General features: G+C 42.6%; 1 protein-coding gene across 1 annotated transcript in view; it reads left to right on the top strand.

Annotated features, from left to right (window-relative positions):
* Nucleotides 1–25291, top strand: part of kcnt1b (potassium sodium-activated channel subfamily T member 1b) — a gene marked incomplete at both ends in the record, with an annotated part of 102383 nt that overhangs the window by 54910 nt on the left and 22182 nt on the right. The window contains 17 exons of the mRNA XM_084176353.1: nucleotides 2422–2501; nucleotides 5044–5146; nucleotides 6442–6507; nucleotides 6757–6805; nucleotides 7220–7279; nucleotides 8128–8202; nucleotides 9168–9251; nucleotides 11820–11914; nucleotides 12582–12762; nucleotides 14670–14834; nucleotides 15065–15201; nucleotides 16204–16267; nucleotides 16591–16699; nucleotides 16958–17066; nucleotides 18276–18425; nucleotides 18671–18906; nucleotides 22399–22615. Coding sequence (XP_084032479.1) covers nucleotides 2422–2501; nucleotides 5044–5146; nucleotides 6442–6507; nucleotides 6757–6805; nucleotides 7220–7279; nucleotides 8128–8202; nucleotides 9168–9251; nucleotides 11820–11914; nucleotides 12582–12762; nucleotides 14670–14834; nucleotides 15065–15201; nucleotides 16204–16267; nucleotides 16591–16699; nucleotides 16958–17066; nucleotides 18276–18425; nucleotides 18671–18906; nucleotides 22399–22615 — 1980 coding nt within the window. The remainder of the gene's footprint in view (nucleotides 1–2421; nucleotides 2502–5043; nucleotides 5147–6441; nucleotides 6508–6756; nucleotides 6806–7219; nucleotides 7280–8127; nucleotides 8203–9167; nucleotides 9252–11819; nucleotides 11915–12581; nucleotides 12763–14669; nucleotides 14835–15064; nucleotides 15202–16203; nucleotides 16268–16590; nucleotides 16700–16957; nucleotides 17067–18275; nucleotides 18426–18670; nucleotides 18907–22398; nucleotides 22616–25291) is intronic.

Here is a 25291-nt window from a genome sequence, read left to right as displayed (position 1 = left end):
ATATTAAGTTCTGCTTTTCTGATGTATCAAATACTTATGTCATTCAATAAAATGCAAATTAATTACTTAAAAATTATACAATGTGATTTTCTGGATTTTTGTTTTAGATTCCGTCTCTCACAGTTGAAGTGTACCTATGATAAAAATTACAGACCTCTACATGCTTTGTAAGTAGGAAAACCTGCAAAATCGGCAGTGTATCAAATACTTGTTCTCCCCACTGTATATATATATTAAGAAACCTCCGGTCTCTGATGATGTCACACAAAGGAAGGGAGGGGTAGGGATGGGGAACACTAGAGATACTGTATTCACCTCTTCCTTTCTTAGTACACTAAAATTCTTCACACCACAACAAAGCTTTCTACAGCTAGGAGCCCCAGCTATGTAATGTGTTGATCATTAGGTAATATGCATTTACAGTACTGCAGCTTACAGAGCATTATAATCAACATATGACTGAACTTATTAATGAGAGTTCCTACTTCTTACATTATTAAAACACTTACACTAGTACAGTATGTAACTTGCTTGGAGAAATGGTATTGAAGTCCTACTAAGGGGGTGGCTTAGCAAATTGCATCATGGGAGAAGAAGTAGATAAAAATTATGCTCAAGGTGGTCGGTGTAAAATAAAGAAGTCAACATGACTCAATGTATTAATGTTCCTATGTTATTAAACCACATACATTTATGTGTGTAAGCTATTAGGGGAAGTTCTAGGCTTCCTAAGGATGTAGGATGTGTGGTTTTTAAATTGCATCATGGGAGAACAATTATGCTTGAGGCTGCGAAATAGGTTGGAGGATCCATTGCACTTCTACAGACATACATTATTTAAGGTCTGTTCAAATCCTCCACAGGCAACGATATTACTCCATAGCTCCATAGCTATCAGAGTGTCAAATTGAATATCATTGTGGCTTGTAGCTTAAATGCCACACATTTCAACAGACAGGTAACAGTCTTCTTCCAGACAGGGAAGGCAGTGATGTTGAAACAGATTGCATTCTCCATGTGTTGTTGTGCCACATCAGATCCATTGCTCTGATATCTTCAAAGTTGTATAACAATATTCAACCTCTAATAGATGTTTCCAAATTCTCATGCTTACTGTTCATCTCTTTGTTAATAATTTATTAAACTTTGTTGTCGTAATTGGACCACTGTGGGTACTAAGAGTCTATAAAGGGGCCATTACGATGTATTGCTTCTTTAAATCTAAGCAGGATCTGTCTAGCTACCCATTCCAGGAAAACAGAATCAATGAAAGGAGCTGGAAATGGTTTTGTAATTGTGACCTACATATGATGAGTTAACCCATTGTAATTGTGACCTACATATGATGAGTTGACCCATTGTAATTGTGACCTACATATGATGAGTTAACCCATTTTAATTGTGACCTACATATGATGAGTTAACCCATTGTAATTGTGACCTACATATGATGAGTTAACCCATTGTAATTGTGACCTACATATGATGAGTTAACCCATTGTAATTGTGACCTACATATGATGAGTTAACCCATTGTAATTGTGACCTACATATGATGAGTTAACCCATTGTAATTGTGACCTACATATGATGAGTTAACCCATTGTAATTGTGACCTACATATGATGAGTTAACCCATTGTAATTGTGACCTACATATGATGAGTTAACCCATTGTAATTGTGACCTACATATGATGAGTTAACCCATTGTAATTGTGACCTACATATGATGAGTTAACCCATTGTAATTGTGACCTACATATGATGAGTTAACCCATTGTAATTGTGACCTACATATGATGAGTTAACCCATTGTAATTGTGACCTACATATGATGAGTTAACCCATTGTAATTGTGACCTACATATGATGAGTTAACCCATTGTAATTGTGACCTACATATGATGAGTTAACCCATTGTAATTGTGACCTACATATGATGAGTTAACCCATTGTAGTTGTGACCTACATATGATGAGTTAACCCATTGTAATTGTGACCTACATATGATGAGTTAACCCATTGTAATTGTGACCTACATATGATGAGTTAACCCATTGTAGTTGTGACCTACATATGATGAGTTAACCCATTTTAATTGTGCTTGCCTTCACTTTGTTGTTTTCCATTTGGCCTTTTGATGCATTTTGAAGAGCAATTTGTCAGCTATGTTCCTTGTCTCACACTGCTGAATGCCTCATATGGTACTCTCTAATGCAACAATGGATGTCACAGACACATAAACAAAACCAGAGCTTCCCAGTATTCACCACAATGTATCTTGAAAAAGTTCATTTACTCACTAATATCATGACACCGTCACAGAATTTAACCACAAAACCATGGTCCTTGTATCTATATGGATGCATGTGACCTTCCATGGTAGTTGTACTGACTGTCTCTGTCTCTCTTCTGTCCAGGGTGCAGGTGGAGTTCTATGTGAATGAAAACACCTTTAAGGAGAGGCTCAAGCTGTTCTTCATCAAAAACCAAAGGTCAAGTAAGTAGAGTACAGCACAGAGAAGTACAGTACTGTCACAACATAACAAGGAAGTCAGAGACCTGGAAACGAGAATAATAATCACTCTTATCTAATGCAGGGAGATAACGTAAGTGATAAGGTGCATTGCATATCCAATTTCAGCTCCAGTCAGGGTTTTCAATTAGTTGTCGCTGTATCTGCATACCATGTAAGTGTGTAAGGAGGACAATGCTTTAGGTTTTTTGTTGAGGGAGAGGGTATTATCATTTCTTATTAGGACATAAGGCAGTGGTACAGTAGGCTCTTTAAAAAATACATTATACCTGTCCAACTTGCCATGTACAATGCCCAATGTGTGTGTTAGACATCAGTCTTCAGTCTGTGTGTGTGTGTGTGTGTGTATGTGTGTGTGTGCGCGTGTGTTTGCGTGGTAGGTGCCTGTTTGTGTGTGTGTGCCTGTGTGTGTGTGTGTGTGTGTGTGTGTGTCTGTGTGTGTGTGTGGCTGCAGTATGTTGTTACAGTTTGCAATGTATTAGTCATTATCGATGAGCAACTTCCAATCAGTTATAGAAAATAAACATCAGGGCCAAATAGAAATGTCATGCAAACCCAACTCGTATAGAGCCTGCTGCTGAGCCAGCAAGCCATTTACTATGATTGTTTTGGCCTGTTCAGTTTAGAACCATTGTGAAGCGTTGATGTTGTAACTGTGTCCCCTGGTGAGTTTATACTGCAAAGAGATTCAATGGCAGGCAGGCTTGGATGATTGAAAAGTGAACATTGTCTTTGTAAGGCAACTAGCACCATCCTCTGACTTACATGTGTATCTGCAGCCAGGCAAGTTGTGTGTGATTGTCCATTTGTGTGTGTGTGTCAATGTGTGTGTTCAGCCTTGTGCAAAGGCAGTGTTGTTGTAATGCCTTTACTGTCACCATACTCTGGGTTGTGTTTTCTTCCTCAATTATCATAATAATTAATCGTCTATTCCACTGCTTTATATACCTGCCACAACATACAGCATTCAAACATGACCTCCCCCACAGGTTGTCATAGTTGTTGAACCCTCTCTTTAATCCCTACTTCAAAGCAGTGACACCTGTGCTGTGTTGTTGCTGGGAGCTGTGTGTGAAAAAGATGAGTCAGGGTAAATCAGATGTGAAGGCTTGCCAGACCAGCATGAAGCCGTGTTAGTCATGGCTCTGTGCATAGACATATATTGTCACTTTAGACTGGTCAGAGAGAGAGCAGAAAGCACAGCCTGGGCACTTAGACAGGTAGGGTTCAGGGGAGGAGAGATGTCCGGTAGGGTAGAATCACTGGCTCTGTGCGTAGACAGATTGTAATGAATACTCAGGGAGAAAAAAGGTGTAGATTCACGCATTGAGCGCGGCAGGTGTTTATTTAACCTTTGCAGAAGGCAGGAATCGTGGTCACAGGCAGGCAATGGTCCATACACAGGTAGGCAAACAGGCAGGAGAATCAAAAACTAGGACTGAAGGCTATAACTGGTTCTCACAAACGTGCTAGGAAAAGGCTTAGTAGAGTCAAAATGAACAATACGTCACAAGGCACAAACAGAATGAATGCAACTAAATAAGGAGCTGATGAGACCAGGTGAGTAACTAACACAGGTGAAATCAATGAACAAAAATGAAAGACAGGGCTACGTTCAAAAACACAAAGAAACAGGGCTACGTTCAAGAACACAAGGATGACTAAGAAAAAGAAATACAGAACCTTACACAGATATAGTCACTTTATTCGGGCCAGAGACAGACAGAGAAGCAAACAGAAGGGCAGCACTCTAACAGGTCAGTTAGAATAAGTAATTTTTTTCGGAAATCTGTAAAGCCTAGTTGATATAATAAAAATGACCATTCAGAATGCCGCAAATGCACATGGCAGAGGTAATTAACAGAGGACAGGCAACAGTGAAAGAGTCTGATTTTTGCCATGATAGAACTGATTCTGACTGGAAGGCTAAATGTGCAGCAGTAATACAATGTATTACTGCTCAGTGCAGTAATACAAATATAATCTTTTTTATTAAATTAAGTATTTCAAATGTCATGGTAGGTATAAACAACAATTACATTGATAACAAATATTTTTTATTACCAAAATAGCCCTACATTTTTTTTTCTCCAAACATGAACACTCACTCAAGTAATAAAATACTAACATCTGCTTGGATATCCGGATATTCAATTAACTGTGCCCACCCCTCATTGGCCCGGGATAAGGTCAGTTTCCGAGTTAAAAACAAACCTTCTAGACTTGTATATCCCTATACCAATGTGTCTTGCATTACAAAAACTTGACTGCAAACATCATCCAGATGTACTAATATAGGCCTAATTAAGCAGATTCGTTTTTTATTAGGGGATAAATCAGCACAAATTCAGTTTCTCATTACCATATTAAATTATTAAGCTTAATTTGACCTTTGTTAACTATAATCGTTTAATTCCCTATTGGAAACAGGTGAACAGATTTGCTCCCAATGCAATTACTTAGTAAATCTAGCCTTTAGTGTTGTATTGTGTTTGCTCCCCTGCAGGCCTGAGGATCCGTCTGTTTAACTTCTCCTTGAAGCTGTTGACGTGTGCCCTTTATGTCATCAGAGTGGCTCTGGACGACCCTGAACAGGTCACTGGAGTATGGTGAGACTCCTACAATTGTATCTATCTCTTACTAGAGTCCTGCTATTTCACCTCTTACTAATGACTCACCATGTATGCTAAACTGTGATTTGTCATTTGGCTGTTGAATACATTTACATTTACATACATTTTAGTCATTTAGCAGACGCTCTTATCCAGAGCGACTTACAGGAGCAATTAGGGTTAAGTGCCTTGCTCAAGGGCACATTTACGTCATTTAGCAGACGCTCTTATCCAGAGCGACTTACAAATTGGTGCATTCACCCTATTGCCAGTGGGAAAACCACTTTACACTTTTTTTCTTTTTTTTTTTTTTTTTTTTGGGGGGGGGGTAGAAGGATTACTTTATCCTATCCCAGGTATTCCTTAAAGAGGTGGGGTTTCAAATGTCTCCGGAAGGTGGTGAGTGACTCCGCTGTCCTGGCGTCGTGAGGGAGCTTGTTCCACCATTGGGGTGCCAGAGCAGCGAACAGTTTTGACTGGGCTGAGCGGGAACTATGCTTCCGCAGAGGAAGGGGAGCCAGCAGGCCAGAGGTGGATGAACGCAATGCCCTCGTTTGGGTGTAGGGACTGATCAGAGCCCGAAGGTACGGAGGTGCCGTTCCCCTCACTGCTCCATAGGCAAGCACCATGGTCTTGTAACGGATGCGAGCTTCAACTGGAAGCCAGTGGAGTGTGCGGAGGAGGGGGGTGACGTGAGAGAACTTGGGAAGGTTGAACACCAGACGGGCTGCGGCATTCTGGATGAGTTGTAGGGGTTTAATGGCACAGGCAGGGAGGCCAGCCAACAGCGAGTTGCAGTAATACAGACTTGTGTGGGTGATTGGAGACAGAATACATACAAACTTTACTGATTATGTATTTTATTCCTATTGATTGATAAATGTGGTATTCATCCATGTGGGTATAGTTTGATTCAGAGAATATAACTTTGACACAGTTGAAAAAAATATATATATTTGGTCCAGATAAAAAATATTCAGTTTCTATGACTTTGAAATTAGTTTTTAATCTGTGTGCGTGAGACACAAAGCCTGAAAGAGCAGCGTTGGTGATGGGGCAGCCTTTCTCTCAGTCTCAGTGTAGTAATGTGGAAGCAGGATATGTTTGTTTGTGTATCACGCCGCCGGCAGCTCTTAAAGACATAGTCCCTCTGCCTCCCGGCCGTCACCATGGCAAAATACAGTACTGAGTGAGTGATGGTGACTATTACCCACAGGATATATTTTTCACCACACACACACTCTCTAAATGACTTCCTTCCCCCCCACATTTCCTATGAATTTCCTTTGCAGTGTCAACTGTCAGAATAGAACGAGCACAGCCACAGCAGAATCCACAGAAATCACAGAAATCAACTGGTAAGTTATTAGGGTCACTGCACATTGACTTGACCCTGGGCTTTGAATGTGTTTTGGATTGTAATGTGCTCAGCGAATCCCATAGCTATCAGGTGGTGTTTTGGAATTAGAACTGTCTAACCTATATGGTGTATTTATAGCCTACTCAATAATACTGTTTTGTCTTGTGAAAGGGAGAATTAGTTTTGTCTAATAATCAATATACAGTACATACTGTATAATCAATAAGGTTGTTTTGTCTTGTGAAAGGGATTTGATTTTCTGGGTGAACAGAAGGGTTCCTGTCTGGGCGATACAGGTAAGAGGAGTCACAAACATAGCTTTGATTTATAAAACTGACCTCTCATATTTTTCATTCTACAATAGCCACACAATCACTCTGGGCCGAACCCATATGCATACATATCCCCATGAATCACCCATTGACACCGATGTAGGATTTCACACAGATTTCAAGATTCTGTCCTCTCTATGGCTTTCCTAACATTTTGGAATTTTATCCTTACCAAGAGTCATCCTAATTGGTACTGTAGTCCAAGTAAAACGGAGCATCTTAACACTCACAGCATTTCAACTGAAAACATTTTACAGCAGGAAGGATTTTAGAAAAGGAACGACTTTAGAACACATCTCTCTCAAGTAATGGATTGCTTTGGTGCTGGGGTTAGATTGCAACCCTGGTAATATGAGTCTTCTGTCTGCTCTGCTCCAGGTGACCGTGGCCTTAATCAGTTTCCTGGAGGCTATGCTCCTCACATATCTCAGCTACAAGGTATGCCACCTCAGCTCTACTCAGTCAGAGTCATAGAAGCTAGAAGGAAGTAATTTCATTGAGCAGTCCTGAGGCATGTCTGTGTGAGATTGCAGTTAATTGGTGAACTTTCTGGCATAGTTTTTACCGCGAGCAGTGTGAATGCACCTTCACTTAGTTCTAACCTGAGCCAGAAGAACAGATCATTAATACACTATGCCATTGATCAAAGCCCTGGAATCCCAATGAATAAAAGATTAGGTGTCCATCCTACATTGATTTTATTTCCTTAAATATTCCATTAATTAAAGTGCTACAGTGCTAAGTCTCTTTGATGAATTAGGTGAAGTTTGATTTACTTCAGGAGGACAAAGTACATTGGGTTTTAGTTTTAGTTTGTTTTGGCAGATGGCTCCTATCCCCATTTGTTTTAATGAATCCTGTTATTATGCTAAGTTATGAGGGCTTGTCATTACTCCAACGATATTGGTGCCGTTGCTTTGGCATTCTGACCTAGTCACTATTACTGTAATTAGTACACAGACAGAGCCAATGCCACGGCTAACACTTTGAGCGTTTGCTCTAGTCTACCAGATGGGGGTTCTACTGCCAGATGGGCAGGGTTCTACTGCCAGATGGACAGGGTTTGCAGTTTTGGCCCTATTTTATTGGTTCCATTGTGCCAGGCAAGCAGTCAAGCTCAGCTAAAGTATTTGAAATTATTTAGAATAGTGTTTGAACCCAGGTGTGATTGATCATAGGTATTTTGGCATTCTGATCTGGTCACTATTACTGTAATTAGTACACAGACAGAGCTAGTACCTTATTGCCTTGGCTAACACCACATTGATCCTGTTTCTTTGTTCCAGGGGAATATCTGGGAGCAGATGTTCCAGATCTCCTTCATCCTGGAGATGATCAATACCGTGCCATTTATAATTACTGTGAGTTACTGTAAATCTTCTTCCACCTGATCTCTCACAAACACACACATGCACACACACACACCTTGTTTTTCACTGTACACCATAATAAATGATTTCAGGTAATCTAGACACTTATTTTTTATGTAATTTTTTTACCCCCTTTTTCGCCCCAATTTTGTGATATTCAATTGGTAGTTACGATCTTGTCTCATCACTGCAACTCCCCAACGGACTTGGGAGAGGCAAAGGTCGAGTCATGCGTCCTCCGAAACATGACCCGCCAAGCCACTCTGCTTCTTAACACCTACTCGCTTAACCCGGAAGCCAGCCGCACCAATGTGTCGGAGGAAACACCGTTCAACTGACGACTAGAGTCAGCTTGCAGGCACCCCGCCCGCCACAAGGAGTCGCTAGAGCGCGATGAGCCAAGGAAAGCCCCCCGGCCAAACCCTCCTCTCCTCTAACCCGGACGACGCTGGGCCAATTGTGCGCCACACTATGGGACTCCCGGTCACGGCCGGTTGTGACACAGCCTGGGATCGAACATCCTTAGACCTCTGCGCCAATCGGGAGGCCCCAGTCTTCTAATACCAATGGGCTTCAGGCACGCTGATAATGTATTGGTTTTGAATGGCTGTGGTCTGATTGTGAACTCACAGTGCATGATCTCCCTCTGACATTCTCATCAAGCATCAGGCTCACAATGTCCAACAGAGAAATGGGACAATATGCAAATGAGTTGTTGCCGCCTCCATGAGGGATGAGGTGCTGAAAAATGTATTAATTTCAGTCCATATCCCACAAGCATACAAAAAGCATAGTTTTTGCGGCGTTTATGGTGTCGATTTCAGGCTCTCAAGACTTAGGAGTATGGTAACGCAAGACTATGAGTATCAAAACTTGATGATGGGAGCATAGGCCTACACTGTACATGTGCATATTGCCTTAGGCTCGAGTATTAATTCATTAAATTGTATTTTCAGATCTTCTGGCCTCCATTGAGAAACATCTTCATCCCAGTGTTTCTCAACTGTTGGTTAGCCAAGTGTGCCCTGGAGAATATGATTGTGAGTATATGCTATAACCATAAGCAACAGGCAAAACCGGACAAAACTAGTTGCAATGATGTCATTTCAACCAGTTTCGCTCGCGGGGAATACATGGGGTTTTCTATCAAAATGATTCAGTTCTAAGAGATTATATACAGTAGTCTACTTGTAGAATAGCCAAACTATGTCTGCATTATGTGGGAGGACAGTCCAAAGCAGTGGTGGGTAGAAAATCCCTAGTTATAGAGTCAAAAGACACACAGTCAGTTTCCATTTGTATTGAGTAAAGCAAACCGTCAATGAGTGTAGATTTGAGGCAGAGCCAGCAGCATCTCTCTGATGGTTAGATCCAGGGCTAAGGAGACCAGTGCTGGGAGAGAGAACATTAACACGGTATGAAGGGACGTGGTGGTTAGGTAGCTTGAAGAGATTGAAGGGAGGGGAGATGGTGGGTAGCTAGTAAGCCAGGCAGAAACATTAACAAGGTGTGGCATGGACTGCATGGTCACTGGTATATCTGAGTAAAGGTCATATTTACGGAATGGTTGACTGCATCAGTATCAAAGTAACCAGATATGTTTGATAGAGAAATTAACAGACAGAGAGTCGGTGTAGATCAGTGGTATTCAAAGTCGGGGTCGCACCCCCCCCCCCCCCAAAAAAAAATAAAAATAATAATAATATATATATATATATATACAGTGGGGAGAACAAGTATTTGATACACTGCCGATTTTGCAGGTTTTCCTACTTACAAAGCATGTAGAGGTCTGTAATTTTTATCATAGGTACACTTCAACTGTGAGAGACGGAATGTAAAACAAAAATCCTGAAAATCACATTGTATGATTTTTAAGTAATTAATTTGCATTTTATTGCATGACATAAGTATTTGATATATCAGAAAAGCAGAACTTAATATTTGGTACAGAAACCTTTGTTTGCAATTACAGAGATCATACGTTTCCTGTAGGTCTTGACCAGGTTTGCACACACTGCAGCAGGGATTTTGGCCCACTCCTCCATACAGACCTTCTCCAGATCCTTCAGGTTTCGGGGCTGTCGCTGGGCAATACGTACTTTCAGCTCCCCCCAAAGATTTTCTATTGGGTTCAGGTCTGGAGACTGGCTAGGCCACTCCCGGACCTTAAGATGCTTCTTACAGAGCCACTCCTTAGTTGCCCTGGCTGTGTGTTTCGGGTCGTTGTCATGCTGGAAGAACCAGCCACGACCCATCTTCAATGCTCTTACTGAGGGAAGGAGGTTGTTGGCTAAGATCTCGCGATACATGGCCCCATCCATCCTCCCCTCAATACAGTGCAGTCGTCCTGTTCCCTTTGTAGAAAAGCATCCCCAAAGAATGATGTTTCCACCTCCATGCTTCACGGTTGGGATGGTGTTCTTGGGGTTGTACTCATCCTTCTTCTTCCTCCAAACACGGCGATTGGAGTTTAGACCAAAAAGCTCTATTTTTGTCTCATCAGACCACATGACCTTCTCCCATTCCTCCTCTGGATCATCCAGATGGTCATTGGCAAACTTCAGACGGGCCTGGACATGCGCTGGCTTGAGCAGGGGGACCTTGCGTGCGTTGCAGGATTTTAATCCATGACGGCGTAGTGTGTTACTAATGGTTTTCTTTGAGACTGTGGTCCCAGCTCTCTTCAGGTCATTGACCAGGTCCTGCCGTGTAGTTCTGGGCTGATCCCTCACCTTCCTCATGATCATTGATGCCCCACGAGGTGAGATCTTGCATGGAGCCTCAGACCGAGGGTGATTGACCGTCATCTTGAACTTCTTCCATTTTCTAATAATTGCGCCAACAGTTGTTGCCTTCTCAACAAGCTGCTTGCCTATTGTCCTGTAGCCCATCCCAGCCTTGTGCAGGTCTACAATTTTATCCCTGATGTCCTTACACAGCTCTCTGGTCTTGGCCATTGTGGAGAGGTTGGAGTCTGTTTGATTGAGTGTGTGGACAGGTGTCTTTTATACAGGTAACGAGTTCAAACAGGTGCAGTTAATACAGGTAATGAGTGGAGAACAGGAGGGCTTCTTAAAGAAAAACTAACAGGTCTGTGAGAGCCGGAATTCTTACTGGTTGGTAGGTGATCAAATACCTATGTCATGCAATAAAATGCAAATGAATTACTTAAAAATCATACAATGTGATTTTCTGGATTTTTGCAGAAAAAAACCTGCAGAATCGGCAGTGTATCAAATACTTGTTCTCCCCACTGTATATATACTGTATATACGTTTTTGAGAAAGATAATTTGAAATTAAATGTTTTTGAGTAAATGTATTTATTGGGTTCTTTTCATTTTGAAAATTGAATTGAAGGTTATTTGTTGATGTAAAAATACAAATGTACCTTAAGGTTGTGTCATTAGATTTAGGGTGGAATGGGTCCCCATAAATTATGGCAGAAGAAATGGGGTGCCTGCTGAAAATGTTTAAATACCACTGGCGTAGATAGATAGGCTGGCTGACCAGCAGACCAACTGACTGACCAACCAATTTAACATTAACTCTCCCTCTCACTGTCTCTCTCCTTCCCACTCTCCCTCTATCCCTCTTTCTCCTCAGAACGATCTCCATCGTGCCATCCAGAGGACCCACTCTGCCATGTTCAACCAGGTCCTCATACTTATCTGCACCCTTCTCTGTCTGGTCTTCACCGGGTATGTGCCCCCTGATCCCAGCCCCTTTTCCCGGGAACTAACAAGAGCAGATGGGAGAGGAGGAAACAACTTTCTGGAATGAAATGCACCCCCTGATATTAGCCCCTCATCCCTGAAGCTCCCTGGGACCTTCTCCTCTTAGCACTGTCATCTTGAGATGTCATTATCCAATACAGAGAACTAACTGAGGAAGTCAGGCAGAACAGACAGCAGAATCAATGGTGTCATTCTCACTGATTACACAGATCAGAGCAGAAGTGTTGTGGTGCATCGATCGTGGGGAAAGTAGGATATTGATCCTTAATCTGCCAGGCTGGATTTCTATGTGGAAGTAGATGTATGCCAAAGTCTCTGTTGAAATATCAACGGTAATGAGGCCGGTAGGAGTCAGTAGGTCATATTGGCTCATCACCCTATCATCAATACATGATATTGTAATTCACCTTTCTCTTTGTTAATTCAACGTGCCCATATTAGAATTGAATCTGTCTTTATTCAAATAAACACACTGCTATTTCCTCATGCATAGCCTAGATCCAGCATTATAGTGGTTCTCCATAACACAGATTCAGAAACCTACAGCAATGAGCGTTGAGCGTCTATGCTCGCAAGATTACCTTGTGCAAAATGTTGCCCCCTAAATGTGAAATCCCTCTCCTCCTTCCAGGGCGTGTGGTATCCAGCATCTAGAGAGGGCCGGGAAGAACCTGACTCTGTTCAACTCTCTGTATTTCTGCATCGTCACCTTCTCTACGGTGGGCTATGGTGACGTCACACCTCATATCTGGCCTTCTCAGCTGCTGGTGGTCATTCTGATCTGTGTGGCCCTAGTGGTGCTCCCGCTACAGGTATAACAGTGCTTATACAATGGGAAAATAGCCTATAACCACAGATGTTTTTTTGAAAGATAATTGAGGCTGAAAATGATTTACCCTAATGTTTCCTGGGTTGACTGTTGATTGTCCTCAAACACTGTATCACCACATTTGATTCAAGAATTACCTGATCAGAGCTGTTTGGAAATAATAGCTGTATACCTGTAGTAGTAACCATTCATAAAGTAACATCCTGAAGGCTAAGACTGCTTGAGCTGTTTTTGGAACTCAGAAATGAGAACACATTTTGCATTTTAATGATTTATCAGACGCTCATATCCAGAGCAACTTACAGTTATTGCATTCACTAACTGTAGGGGGTGGTGGGGTTTGAGGTGAGGAGGGGGATTATTTAAGATACTCTTTGAAGAGGTAGGGTTTCGGGTGCTTTCAGATGATGTGCAGGGACTCTGCTGTCCTAGCTTCAGGAGAAAGTTGGTTCCACCATTGGGGTGCCAGGACAGAGAAGAGCTTGGACTGGGCTAAGCGGGAGCTGCCCTCCCATAGTGGTGAGAGGGCCAAGAGACCAGAGGTGGCAGAACGGAGTGCTCGGGTTGGGGTGTAGGGTTTGAGCCTGAAGGTAGGAAGGGGCCATTCCTCTTGCTGCTCCGTAGGCAAGTACCATGGTATTGTAGTGGATGCAAGCTTCGACTGGAAGCCAGTGGAGTGTGCAGAAGAACGGGGTACATGGGAAGGTTGAAGGGGTTTGATGGCACAAGCGGGGAGCCCAACCAACAGCGAGTTGCAGTAGTCCAGACGGGAGATGACAAGTGCCTGGATTAGGACCTGCGCCGCTTCCTGTGTGAGGTAGGGTCGTACTATAAGGATGTTGTAGAGCATGAACCTGCAGGAGCGAGTCACTGCTTTGATGTTTGCAGAGAACGACAGGGTGTTGCCCAGGGTCACGCCAAGGTTCTTTACACTCTGGGAGGGTGACACTGTGGAGTTGTCAACCGTGATGGAGAGGTCTTTGAATGGGCAGGCCTTCCCCAGGAGGAAGAGCAGCTTCATCTTGTTGAGGTTGAGCTTTAGTGAGTGGGCCAACATCCAAGCTGAGATACTGTATCTGCCAGGCACGCAGAGATGTGTGTCGCCACCTGGGTGTCAGAAGGGGGAAGGAGAAAAGTAGTTGAGTTTCATCCGCATAGCAATGATAGGAGAGACCATGTGAGTATATGATGGAGCAGAGTGACTTGGTGTATAGAGAGAAGAGGAGAGGGCCTAGAACCGAGCCCTGGGGGACACCAGTAGTGAGAGTACGTGGTGCAGACACAGATCCTCTCCACGTCACCTGGTAGGAGCGGCCTGCCAGGTAGGATGCAATCCAAGAGTGTGCAGAGCCTGAGACGCCCAGCGCTGAGAGGGTGGAGAGGAGGAGCTGATGGTTCACAGTGTCGAAAGCAGTGGATTGATCTAGGAGTATGAGAACAGAGGAGAGGGAGTCAGCTTTGGCAGTGTGGAGAGCCTCCGTGACACAGAGAAGAGCAGTCTCGGTTGAGTGACCCGTCTTGAAGCCTGACTGGTTAGGGTCAAGAAGATGGTTCTGAGAGAGATAGTGAGAGAGTTGATCAGAGACAGCACGCTCAAGTGTTTTGGAAAGAAAGTAAATAAGGATTTCACACAGCAGCAACCCTCCTCATTAAGCCTTTTGATATGTTGCCAAAATCCCCACAGTATACATTAGCTAATGAATAGAATATATAGAAATCCATTTCATGAACTTTACTTCTGAATCAGCATTTTAACTCCTCACTCTGTCACCCTCCAAAAGCACATCATTAGGCTATAAGTTTATTACATACAGTAGCGTCCAGCAGGTTGTTGTAACTCCAAATGTGTGTGTGTGTGTGTGTGTGTGTGTGTGTGTGTGTGTGTGTCAGTTTGAGGAGCTGGCCTATCTGTGGATGGAGCGTCAGAAGTCAGGAGGGAACTACAGCAGACACCGGGCCCAGACAGAGAAACATGCGGTCCTGTGTGTCAGCTCTCTGAAGATAGACTTACTCATGGACTTCCTCAACGAGTTCTACGCTCATCCTAGATTACAGGTATGTCTACAGGAATAGAGGAAGGCTATGTTATTTGGTGTGTACTCCAAAGACAGAGCTAAAGGACAGAGCTCAATATTTCTGTTTTATTTGTCACCCTTTTCATTAAGACGATCAAATCTCGTGCCTAACAACATGTGCAATTAGCTTGCAAAATATCATAGGTAAAAATGCAAACATTCAGTCTAGATATAAGGTATCTAACAGGTATCTACCCTGCTCTCCTGCAGGACTACTATGTGGTGATCCTATGCCCTACGGAGATGGACATCCAGGTGCGTCGTATCCTCCAGATCCCCCTGTGGTCCCAGAGGGTCATCTATCTCCAGGGCTCAGCGCTCAAAGACACAGACCTCATGAGGGCCAAGTGAGTGACCCACTGCCCACGGGGAGTAAAGAGTCTCAATGGGAGAGAAGGGCAGCGTTGAACAGGGCTCAATGTTGTGGTGCGTTATAGATAGAAATATCACGTCTCTCGGTCAGCTCCATTCTATAACATTTCTAATTGCAATGATAAAGGGAAGCGAGGGGGATCAGAAAAGTTAATGACACCATCAGTTGAGGTCACAGAGGTCGGCTGTGGTTACCTCAGTTAAGGACCAACCTCTCATGAACCTTTTATTGAGTCCTCATAGTTACTGGCTGATAGGCTTTCTGATCTCAGATATGAGTCAAGCGTCTGTGAGTGAGTCTGTGTACCTTGTGGTGCTGGCAGATAAGAGAGCAGTAAAATCAGGAAAATGGCGGCCTAAGGTATTCATTCAGTTGACTTTCCTCTCCTAGTACAGTATATCAGTGTAATGGGATTTCTCACTACTGCTCATCCTCGTCATAACAGCCAAGTTCAAAAGCATCAACACACACTTTTGCAAGGGTATATCACACCAAAACGAGTTGGCACTGGCAGGGGCTGACCTGTCAATAACACAATACAGGCATCCATTGATATGCAGCTGTTCTAATGTATAGCTGCAGTTTTTATTGTAGCCATAGGGTGGATGTTATGGAATGGTGATGGATGGTTGAATTGTGGTCATACTGCTCGTCCCCATGAGGGAAAACTGGGATGGCGTGAAATGTACCCTGTCCACTGCAGCACAGCGCTGCATGGCCATTCAGTGAAAACAGGGTCGTAATTCCAGCAGCTCATCCCACACCCATTTTCACGCATGAAATGACTCAGGATGATACAGAAATACAGTAGTGAGACAGTACAGTGCACATTCCAACAACATGGTGCTGTTAGCCTATTAGCTTTTCTCACAGGTAGTTCTCACTAATGATACCTGTCTGAAGCTTCCTTGGCTTGGCTTGTTGTGTGTGTGTGTGTGTGTGTGTGTGTTTCTGTAATACAGTGTGTTTCCTACAGGATGGATGATGCAGAAGCCTGTTTTATCCTGAGCAGTAGGAATGAGGTGGACCGCACTGCTGCTGTAAGTTCATTATCAGATTCATGACTTCATATTCAGCTCATTGCAATCATAACTCAGTACATGTCCAAATATGAATAGAGTTACGATTGTAATTAACTGAATATTTCCACTCCAACTCCCTCACAGTTAGATCGCGATGATTGGATCTGTGGCTCAAGTACTCTTTTACTTTTCCACTCAGTTGATTTTTCAAGATGAACAGAAATGAAAAAAAAAAGAAAAATATATATTGGATTTATATACCCGTATTGGGTACACATTACAGCCTAGCTTGCCAATTCTCAGAAGTGGCAGATGGTAAGGGATGTTGTTTTCTCCTGCAGGACCACCAGACCATACTGAGAGCCTGGGCTGTGAAGGACTTTGCCCCAAACTGCCCACTGTACGTGCAGATCCTCAAACCAGAGAACAAATTCCATGTAAAGTTTGCTGGTGAGCTTGCCTCCTCGCAGATTGCAGTCTCCCTGTCTCTTTCTCTTACATTCTCTCTCCACTCCATTCTCTCTCCACTCCATTCTCTAAACCACTCCATTCTTCACTTTATCTCTCTAACTTGCTCGTTCCTTCCTTCCCTCCCCACCCCACTACACTTTCTCTCCATTTCTGTCTCCTTCTTCATTTTTAAGCCTTACAAAAACCAAGTCCTTACAACACTTGCTCTGACTTACAGTATTCTGGTTTATTTGTTAGATCATGTGGTCTGTGAGGAGGAATTCAAGTATGCCATGCTGGCTTTGAACTGTGTATGTCCAGCCACATCCACGCTGGTCACACTCCTAGTGCACACCTCCAGAGGACAGTGAGTACACCACATTAACTTCCCATTAAAACATGAATGAGTCTCTCCCTTCTACTGAAAACTCAGCAAATAAGCATCAATATTGGAACCATAAACCTCGACTTTGGGGTTGTGAGAAAGTGCTATACAAATACAATCCATTATTATACATGCAGGTTTTGAAGTGTGAAACCGTAACCTATAAATTGAGGTTTCCTTCTTTCTAAAGTGCCAAGAAGCCACAACAACAACAACAACAAACAAATGTGGTTCTGGCCAAAGGCATTCATCTATTGTGGTCTCCTTCCAGAAAGCTACTGCACTGCCATAGAGTTTACCTTGTGCCTCCACACTCATAAATCTCACTGTGTGCTGCCATCAACACCAAGCCAAGGTGATAAAAACTTCAGCACCGTTATAATATCCACAGCTTGTGTAATCCTCTTTATGGAAACTTGGATAGGCTATTTTATTTTTATGTGACAGGTTTTTATGGATAAGTTTCTCTGAAGTCATCAGATTGATTAAAAGTGAAAATGTGAAAGGGAGAGAGAGAAGGAGAGCGAAAGAGAGGAGAGAGAGAGAGATAGCGAGAGAAGAACAATAGATGCAGAGTATGGCTGAGTACAAGCTCATAAAAGGTCAGAAGCAATTTGTTTGGCCAGATGGAGCTATAATTCAAGGGAAAGTGCTGAGTTGCAAATCAAGCCAAATGAGTACTATTGGAGTGGAGGTAACTGAGCCAAACCAGAGTGTTTATCAATACACCTGAAAGCATTCAGTCTGAAAGCATTCAGTCTGAAACCATTCAGTCTGAAAGCGTTCAGTCTGCCATTTTTTGTACATAAAGAAGAAGAAGAACCATATATTTTTCACACTACTGAGCCGAACAATGCCGATCCGAGCCAAGCTGTACTGTGCTGTTCAATTTACATATCCATCAACCATAGTTACTGGAACTGTGCTGGAAAGGACAATGTGAAAATAAAATATCTGAGCCAGCACATTACGGTTCAGGAGGAGACTGTACTGTGAAAAGGGAATCAGTCTCTTCATAATAGCTAGTAGTTCATCACTGTCGAGCATCTCAGGTCAAGGTGTTGTCAGGTATTAGACCACTGAGTCTCTCCTCTCAGATACTGCTATTACAGAGAGTCAATGAATTGCTCAATCATCATGGGACATAAGGCCACAATGAGTTTCCTCCACTTCTTATGTCCTTAACTACAGGGAGGGCCAGCTGTCTCCAGAGCAGTGGCAGAGGACATATGGACGTTGCTCTGGGAACGAGGTCTACCACATTCGCCTGTGTGACAGCAAGTTCTTCGGGGAGTACGACGGGAAGAGTTTCACCTATGCCTCCTTCCACGCACACAAAAAGTGAGTAGACAGGCTTACTGATTATCCTGGTAACCCAGGAATGTATCAGCCTCTGTATAAAAGACAAACCATGATAGCCTGCAGGTGCTCTCTAGGACTGGAGTTTTACACCACTGGATTAAACAACAACATATCAGATGACTGAGCCTACTCTTCATTTCTCTGGGGGTGTTGGAAAAAAGGCAGAAGGCTAATTTCTGCTCTAACCAAACGGACATTAAAGTATCTATTCCATCTCCCCTCAGGTACGGTGTGTGTCTGATCGGGGTGAAGAGGGAGGACAACAAGAGCATCCTGCTGAACCCAGGTCCTCGCCACATCATGGCCGCCCCAGACACCTGCTACTACATCAACATCACCAAGGAAGAGAACTCCGCCTTCATCTTCAAACAGGAGGAGAAGGACAAGAAGGGCCTGCCGGTGGCCGGGCTGTACGACGCCCCCTCCAGGCTGCCTGTACACAGCATCATCGCCAGCATGGGTGAGAAACGGGGAAGAGGGATGGTGGGAGGGAGGGGAGAGTGAGAGAGAAGGGTCTATATCTTCCATATCTGATAAAGGGGTTAGTGGGGAGGGAGGGAGGGAGGTGGGGGGACGGGGGGGGGGGGACGGGGGGGGGGGATGGAGGGAGGGAGGGAGGGAGGGAGTCTCATGTAGAGGGTAGTGGGGAGAGAGGGATGACTGAGTTTTGTTTTTATTTCTTCACTCTTCACTGCTGTGTATGAGCTCAGCTACAACTTTTGCCAGGTCAAAGATTTCACAGTGCACCTGCTGTATGGGTCATTCCACGAAATGAGTGCCTTTTGCGTCCGTTTGATATTTTACGTAGATGTTGTGCACCAATATTACATTTTTTATAGCCTGTTATATTAAATGAAGTGCCCTTTAATATAGACCACATGAAGAATTCAATCAATCAGATTTTTATATGAATAAAGGCTTGCTAAAGTGCCAGAATTCTGCATTTTGACATGTCCCTCCGTCAACCCTGTGTCACTTCTAGGAAGATTGTAACCCACTTAATCCCAAAATGGATCGAAGTTTCACCATAATTGTAAAGCCCTAGTTAGTTTGTTGCTTTGACAAAGTTATTTCTGAAGATTATTATTTATATCAAATGAATAGTGATTTATTTATGTCCGTCCCTCATTTTAAGTTCAACTCTGTTACGTGAATTGAACTCTCGTTTAAGATGGTGAAACTATTCCTTTTTAAATATTTGTTTCGAAAGAAACATTGACCATCTAATAGTCAAATCATAGAGTACAAGCAGGTGAGCTAATTATACTATTTTTGGCTATTTACTGGTGTTTTGTGGTGAGCGGGTCAAGCATAACACGTCAACCCTGTTACCCAAGATAGACAGGCTAGAAATGTTATATCAATTTCAATCTTTTTTTTGTGAAGCTTGCCACTCCATGTTGCACACAACAAGCTTCCATTCCCCCTGTCACAAAGGGATTCATGGATGATTTAAGAAGAAATTGTCAACCCTGTGACGTTCAACCTTGTTACCTTATTTGGAACTTAATAGACACTTACTATAGTATTATTAATTTTTTTACCTCTTGAGATGGAAATAAAATGTTTTTTATGAAGTTGAACATGTGCTCTTTATGCCAGAATGTAAAAATTAGGTGAAATCAAACGTTTTTTTATTTTATTTTACAAAGTTACACCTCTCAAAAGGCTCCAAATTGGTGGAACGACCCGTATGTTGGCATTGACATGGTGGTGATTTGTTTGTGGTGGTTGTTGTGTGCTTGTGCTCTCTTTCATGGCATGCATGTGTTATTTTCTGACTCTATTGGCTATTTTCCTTTTCTGGGCTGACTTTTGTTGTTGTTTTTTCTACTACCACTTGTTAAAGTTGATCAGGCCACTTTGTATGGTAAGTTTGTGCATGTTGCTACCATACCATTGTGCTATCTATTGTGTAGGGTCATTCTTTTGTGTGATTGTTACAGCTTGATATTTTATGTAAATGTATTTGCTGTTAATCAGTGTTTTCTTGACAGGTTTTTGCACATAATTTTACATCATTTTAGTTCTGTTTATCAAATTAGCATGAACTGTCCTATCAAAATGTTGTATGTGATACGTTATGTATGACTTTTCATACAGTATGCAGTCCATATATACTTTTGACATAAGCACGTCTATGTGGTTTTGCATGTGCTGTAGGGTTCCTTTACTTTCAGCATAGTGCCTTTAAAACCCTAAAGTCAAGTGATGAAGCTACTCGTCACTATAACAAGATAACGTTTTGCCTGCCTTTGTAGCCTTTCAGAAATGAGATACAAAAGGTGGACGCATCTGCTTTGATCAGATGGCTTTAGAACTTGTAATTTACCATGCTGACAATGAACTCAAGGGCATCCATTCAGTGACGGCATTGAAGTAATTTTGTATTCAACTGTTTCTGTCAAGGTAGTGTATAGCACAGCTGTGACGGGTACTTTATAATTCTATAGAATGAGGGTAGATGGTATAGTGTAGATGGGTCGTTCCATGAAATGGGTGCCTTTTGGACATGCAAACTTTTTAGAAATTAACTTTAAAATATATCTTCTTTCAACATTCAATTGCATGGAAGATATGTTTAGTCTACGTAAAAACACCTTTTAACATCTTAGGCATTAAAATCCTATGAACTAAGAGTATTTTATCTGCACTTGTACCACAATGTCTGTCAACCCTGTTACGGACACTTATGTAACTTCCTAACTATTAAAAGCATGTTTGAGAGAAATCCAACATTTTCTCATTGTTAAAGCATCCCTTGTACAAATAAACTCACATAATATCACACTGATTAAGTTACCGTTGGGCCTCTGACAGGGTTGACGATAACAGGGTTGAGGTTTTAGGTGAAGATCGGCCATTACTCCTCATGTGGTGAAGATCATGGGACCACATAGAAATTATACATACTGTATGTTCCACACATAATGAAAATGTAATCAAATTCAAGTTTTCCTAACATTAATTGAGCGAACATGGTTGACGTGTTGAGCTCGACCACCTCAGTCAAAGATGATAAAACAATTATAAATAGACCAAAAAGAGAAAGAAGACTTACTTCCTTTTCCACCATGCTGTTCAGAAGACCCAAACGATGTCACCTGTTGTGAATCATTTATTTTGGTGGAATGGTACATTATTTTAAAGGGGTAAATTGTTTGCACAACAGGTTTTACCTTAAAATTAAGGACAGACGTAAACGCATCACTAATCACATGAATATCAATAATAATATTCAGAAATGACTTTGTAAAAGCAGCAAAATAATTAGGACTTTACATAGATGGTGAAACTTGGATACATTTTTGGATTAAGGGGGTTGAAAATGCTGAATTTCTGAACTTTAGCAAGCCTATATTCATATAAAAAAATCTGATTGATTGAATTCTTATTGAATGTGGTCTATATTAAAGTGCATTTCATTTAATATAACAGGCTTTTAAAATAAAATATATATTCAATATTGGTGTATAATTTCTACTTAAAATATCAAAGGGACGCAAAAGGCACCCATTTTGTGGAACGACCCAGATACTGTTGAGTAGAGGACATTAGTCTGTAAAGTCTACTAAAATGAAATGTAGAGAGGAAATATGAGTTTGATGGATGAGTGTGCTGCTTTGGGGAAGGACAAAAGACAAAGTGATTTGACCAATTCAACTAAAAGTAATGACAGCACACCAGCTGTGCAGGTTCATTTCAATAAAAAAAGATGATGATTAAAATAATCATGAATATCATCACTAGGCAACATCATGTGCTTAAAATGTATAGTGTGTTAATAGGAAGGATCACCAAAGTTTTTTTTTGCAGACATTTAAACAGTTATCAATAAATGGACAATATCAATTGACAATGAAGTCCAGCTATCTAACAGTAGGGCCATTTACACTTCAGCACCACCCCATACATATAATTGTCTCACCCTCCATTCTACCACCTTTTCCAGGGACGGTAGCCATGGACCTCCAGCACCCGGCGGACCCCCCAGAGGACAGCAGTAAGCTGACCCTGCCTACAGAGAACGGGGCTGGGAGCAGACGGCCCAGCATCGCCCCCGTCCTGGAGATAGCTGACTCCTCCTCCATCCTGCCCTGCGACCTGCTCAGCGACCAATCAGAGGACGAGACCAACCACTCAGACGAGGAGGGCTCGTCTGTGTCAGAGTGAGTGTCCAATCACAGGGGAGGAGAGGATTGGGAGGGGTTTAGGAGTTTCTTTGGCGGGTCGGGAATAAATTGGTGGGTTGCAAGAAGTTCCTACTTGATGGATTATGACTGGGCTGTACCTAGAAATAATTGTAATTATCTGAAGGGTTATGAGAAGTAAGAGTCCATTCAATACTTTCAGCGTCCATTCAGCTCAAGGTTGAACCACATATCTACTCTATCCATTCAATCACAGAAGGTGAGAGGAGATGAGTGTGAATGGGATGGGGGTTAGAGCAGGTGACTGTGGATCACGCTCATTTGACCTTCTGTCAGAGAGAGAGAGAGAGAGAGAGAGAGAGAGAGAGAGAGAGAGAGAGAGAGAGAGAGAGAGAGAGAGAGAGAACTGGTCATGGCCAACGACTCATGGGGTTACGGTCAACTTGAAGTTCCACAGTGGTCATGTGATATACAAGCCTTTGGAAAAAGGATGCACTCACTCAGTCTCAATACTGTATGTAGCAATCCATCACTCCTCTGTGTTAACCTTCAATACAACAAGGCTTTGAATTTATATACAATACTTTACATAAAATATTACCATGTGTATTATGTGTACTGACATTGATACATTACTAACAGGCAAAGCGTCAACACAGGACTAAGATCGGATCCTACTACACCGGCTCTGACGCTCGTCCGATGTGGCAGGGCTTGCAAACTATCATGGATTACAAAGGGAAACCCAGCCGCAAGCTGCCCAGTGATGCGAGCCTACCAGACGAGCTAAATGCCTTCTATGCTTGCTTCGAGGCAAGCAACACTGAACCATGACTGAGAGCACCAGCTGTGTGATCACGCTCTCTGTAGCCGAGTAAACAAGTTAACATTCACAAGGCCACAGGGCAAGATGGATTACCAGGACGCCTACTCAGAACATGCGCTGACCAACTGGCAAGTGTCTTCACTGACATTTTCAACCTCTCCCTGACCCAAGCAGACCACCATAGTCACTGTGCCCAAAAACGCCAAGGTAACCTGTCTAAATGACTATCGCCCCATAGCACTCACATCGGTAGCTATGAAATGCTTTGAAAGTCTGGTCATGGATCACATCAACACCCTCATCCCAGACACCCTTGACCCACATACCGTCCCAACAGATCCACAGATGACACAATCTCTATTGCACTTACAGCTGTGGAAAAAATTAAGAGACCACTGCAAATTTTTCTTAAATCAGCATCTCTACATGTATGACAGCCATTCCATTCCAGTGTCTGTTGAATTCCAACACAGGCACACCGCATTCTACTGAATTAGGTACTGATTAGGTGATCACCTGAATCAAATCTTATTTAATGAGGAAAAGTATAAAAACCACTGCTGTGGTCATCACTATCCTCTTGCAATAGGACCAGCTGGATGGTAAAAACAGTGCTAATAGTACCTCAAAAGTAATATAAATCAAAAAATAACTATTGACCATGCCAAAAGAGTTGAAAAGGAAAGATTTGAGTGAGGAAAAGAAGGGTTCAATTCTGGCTTTACTGGCAGAGGGATACAGTGAGCGTCAGGTTGCTTCCATCCTTAGAATTTCGAAGACGGTGGTTCATAAGAACAAGGGCAAGCAGCAGACATTAGGGACAACAACGCTACAGACCGGCAGAGGGTGAAAACGACTCTACTGACCAGGATAACCGCCAACTCATTTGCATGTCACTCAACAACTGTAGGATGACATCAGGTGACCTACAAAAAGAATGGCAAACGACAGCTGGGGTGAAGTGCACGGCGAGGACGGTTCGAAACAGGCTCCTAGGGACAGGGCTGAAGTCGTGCAAAGCTAGAAAAAAGCCCTTCATCAATGAGAAGCAAAGAAGAGCCAGGCTGAGGTTTGCAAAAGACCATAAGGATTGGACCGTAGAGGACTGGAGTAAGGTCATCTTCTCTGATGAGTCCAATTTTCAGCTTTGCCCAACACCTGGTCATCTAATGGTTAGACGGAGACCTGGAGAGGCCTACAAGCCACAGCGTCTCGAACCCACTGTGAAATTTTGTGGAGGATCGGTGATGATCTCGGGGTGCTTCAGCAAGGCTGGAATCGGACATTGTTCCCCAACTCTGAGGATTGGTCTTTGCAGCAGGACAATGCCCCATGCCACACAGCCAGGTCAATCAAGGTGTGGATGGAGGACCACCAGATCAAGATCCTGTCATGGCCACCCCAATCTCCAGACCTGAACCCCATTGAAAACTTCTGGAATGTGATCAAGAGGAAGATGGATGGTCACAAGCCATCAAACAAAGCCGAGCTGATTGAATTTTTGCGCCAGGAGTGGCATAAAGTCACCCAACATCAATGTGAAAGACTGGTGGAGAGCATGCCAAGACGCATGAAAGCTGTGATTGAAAATCAGGGTTATTCCACCAAATATTGATTTCTGAACTCTTCCTAAGCTAAAACATTAGTATTGTGTTGTTTAAAAATTAACATGAACTTATTTTCTTTGCATTATTCGAGGTCTGACAACACTGCATCTTTTTTGTTATTTTGACCAGTTGTCATTTTCTGCAAATAAATGCTCTAAATGACAATATTGTATAATATAAAACCAGAGAAACTGATCATTTTGCAGTGGTCAAATTTTTTGCAGAGCACCTACATAAGAATGCTGCTCATTGACTAAAGCT

Source organism: Coregonus lavaretus (genome assembly GCF_964263955.1).
Source record: "Coregonus lavaretus genome assembly, chromosome: 14".
Lineage (NCBI taxonomy): Eukaryota > Metazoa > Chordata > Actinopteri > Salmoniformes > Salmonidae > Coregonus > Coregonus lavaretus.
Note: the sequence above shows the minus strand (reverse complement) of the source record. Positions and strands in the feature narration are given on the sequence as shown.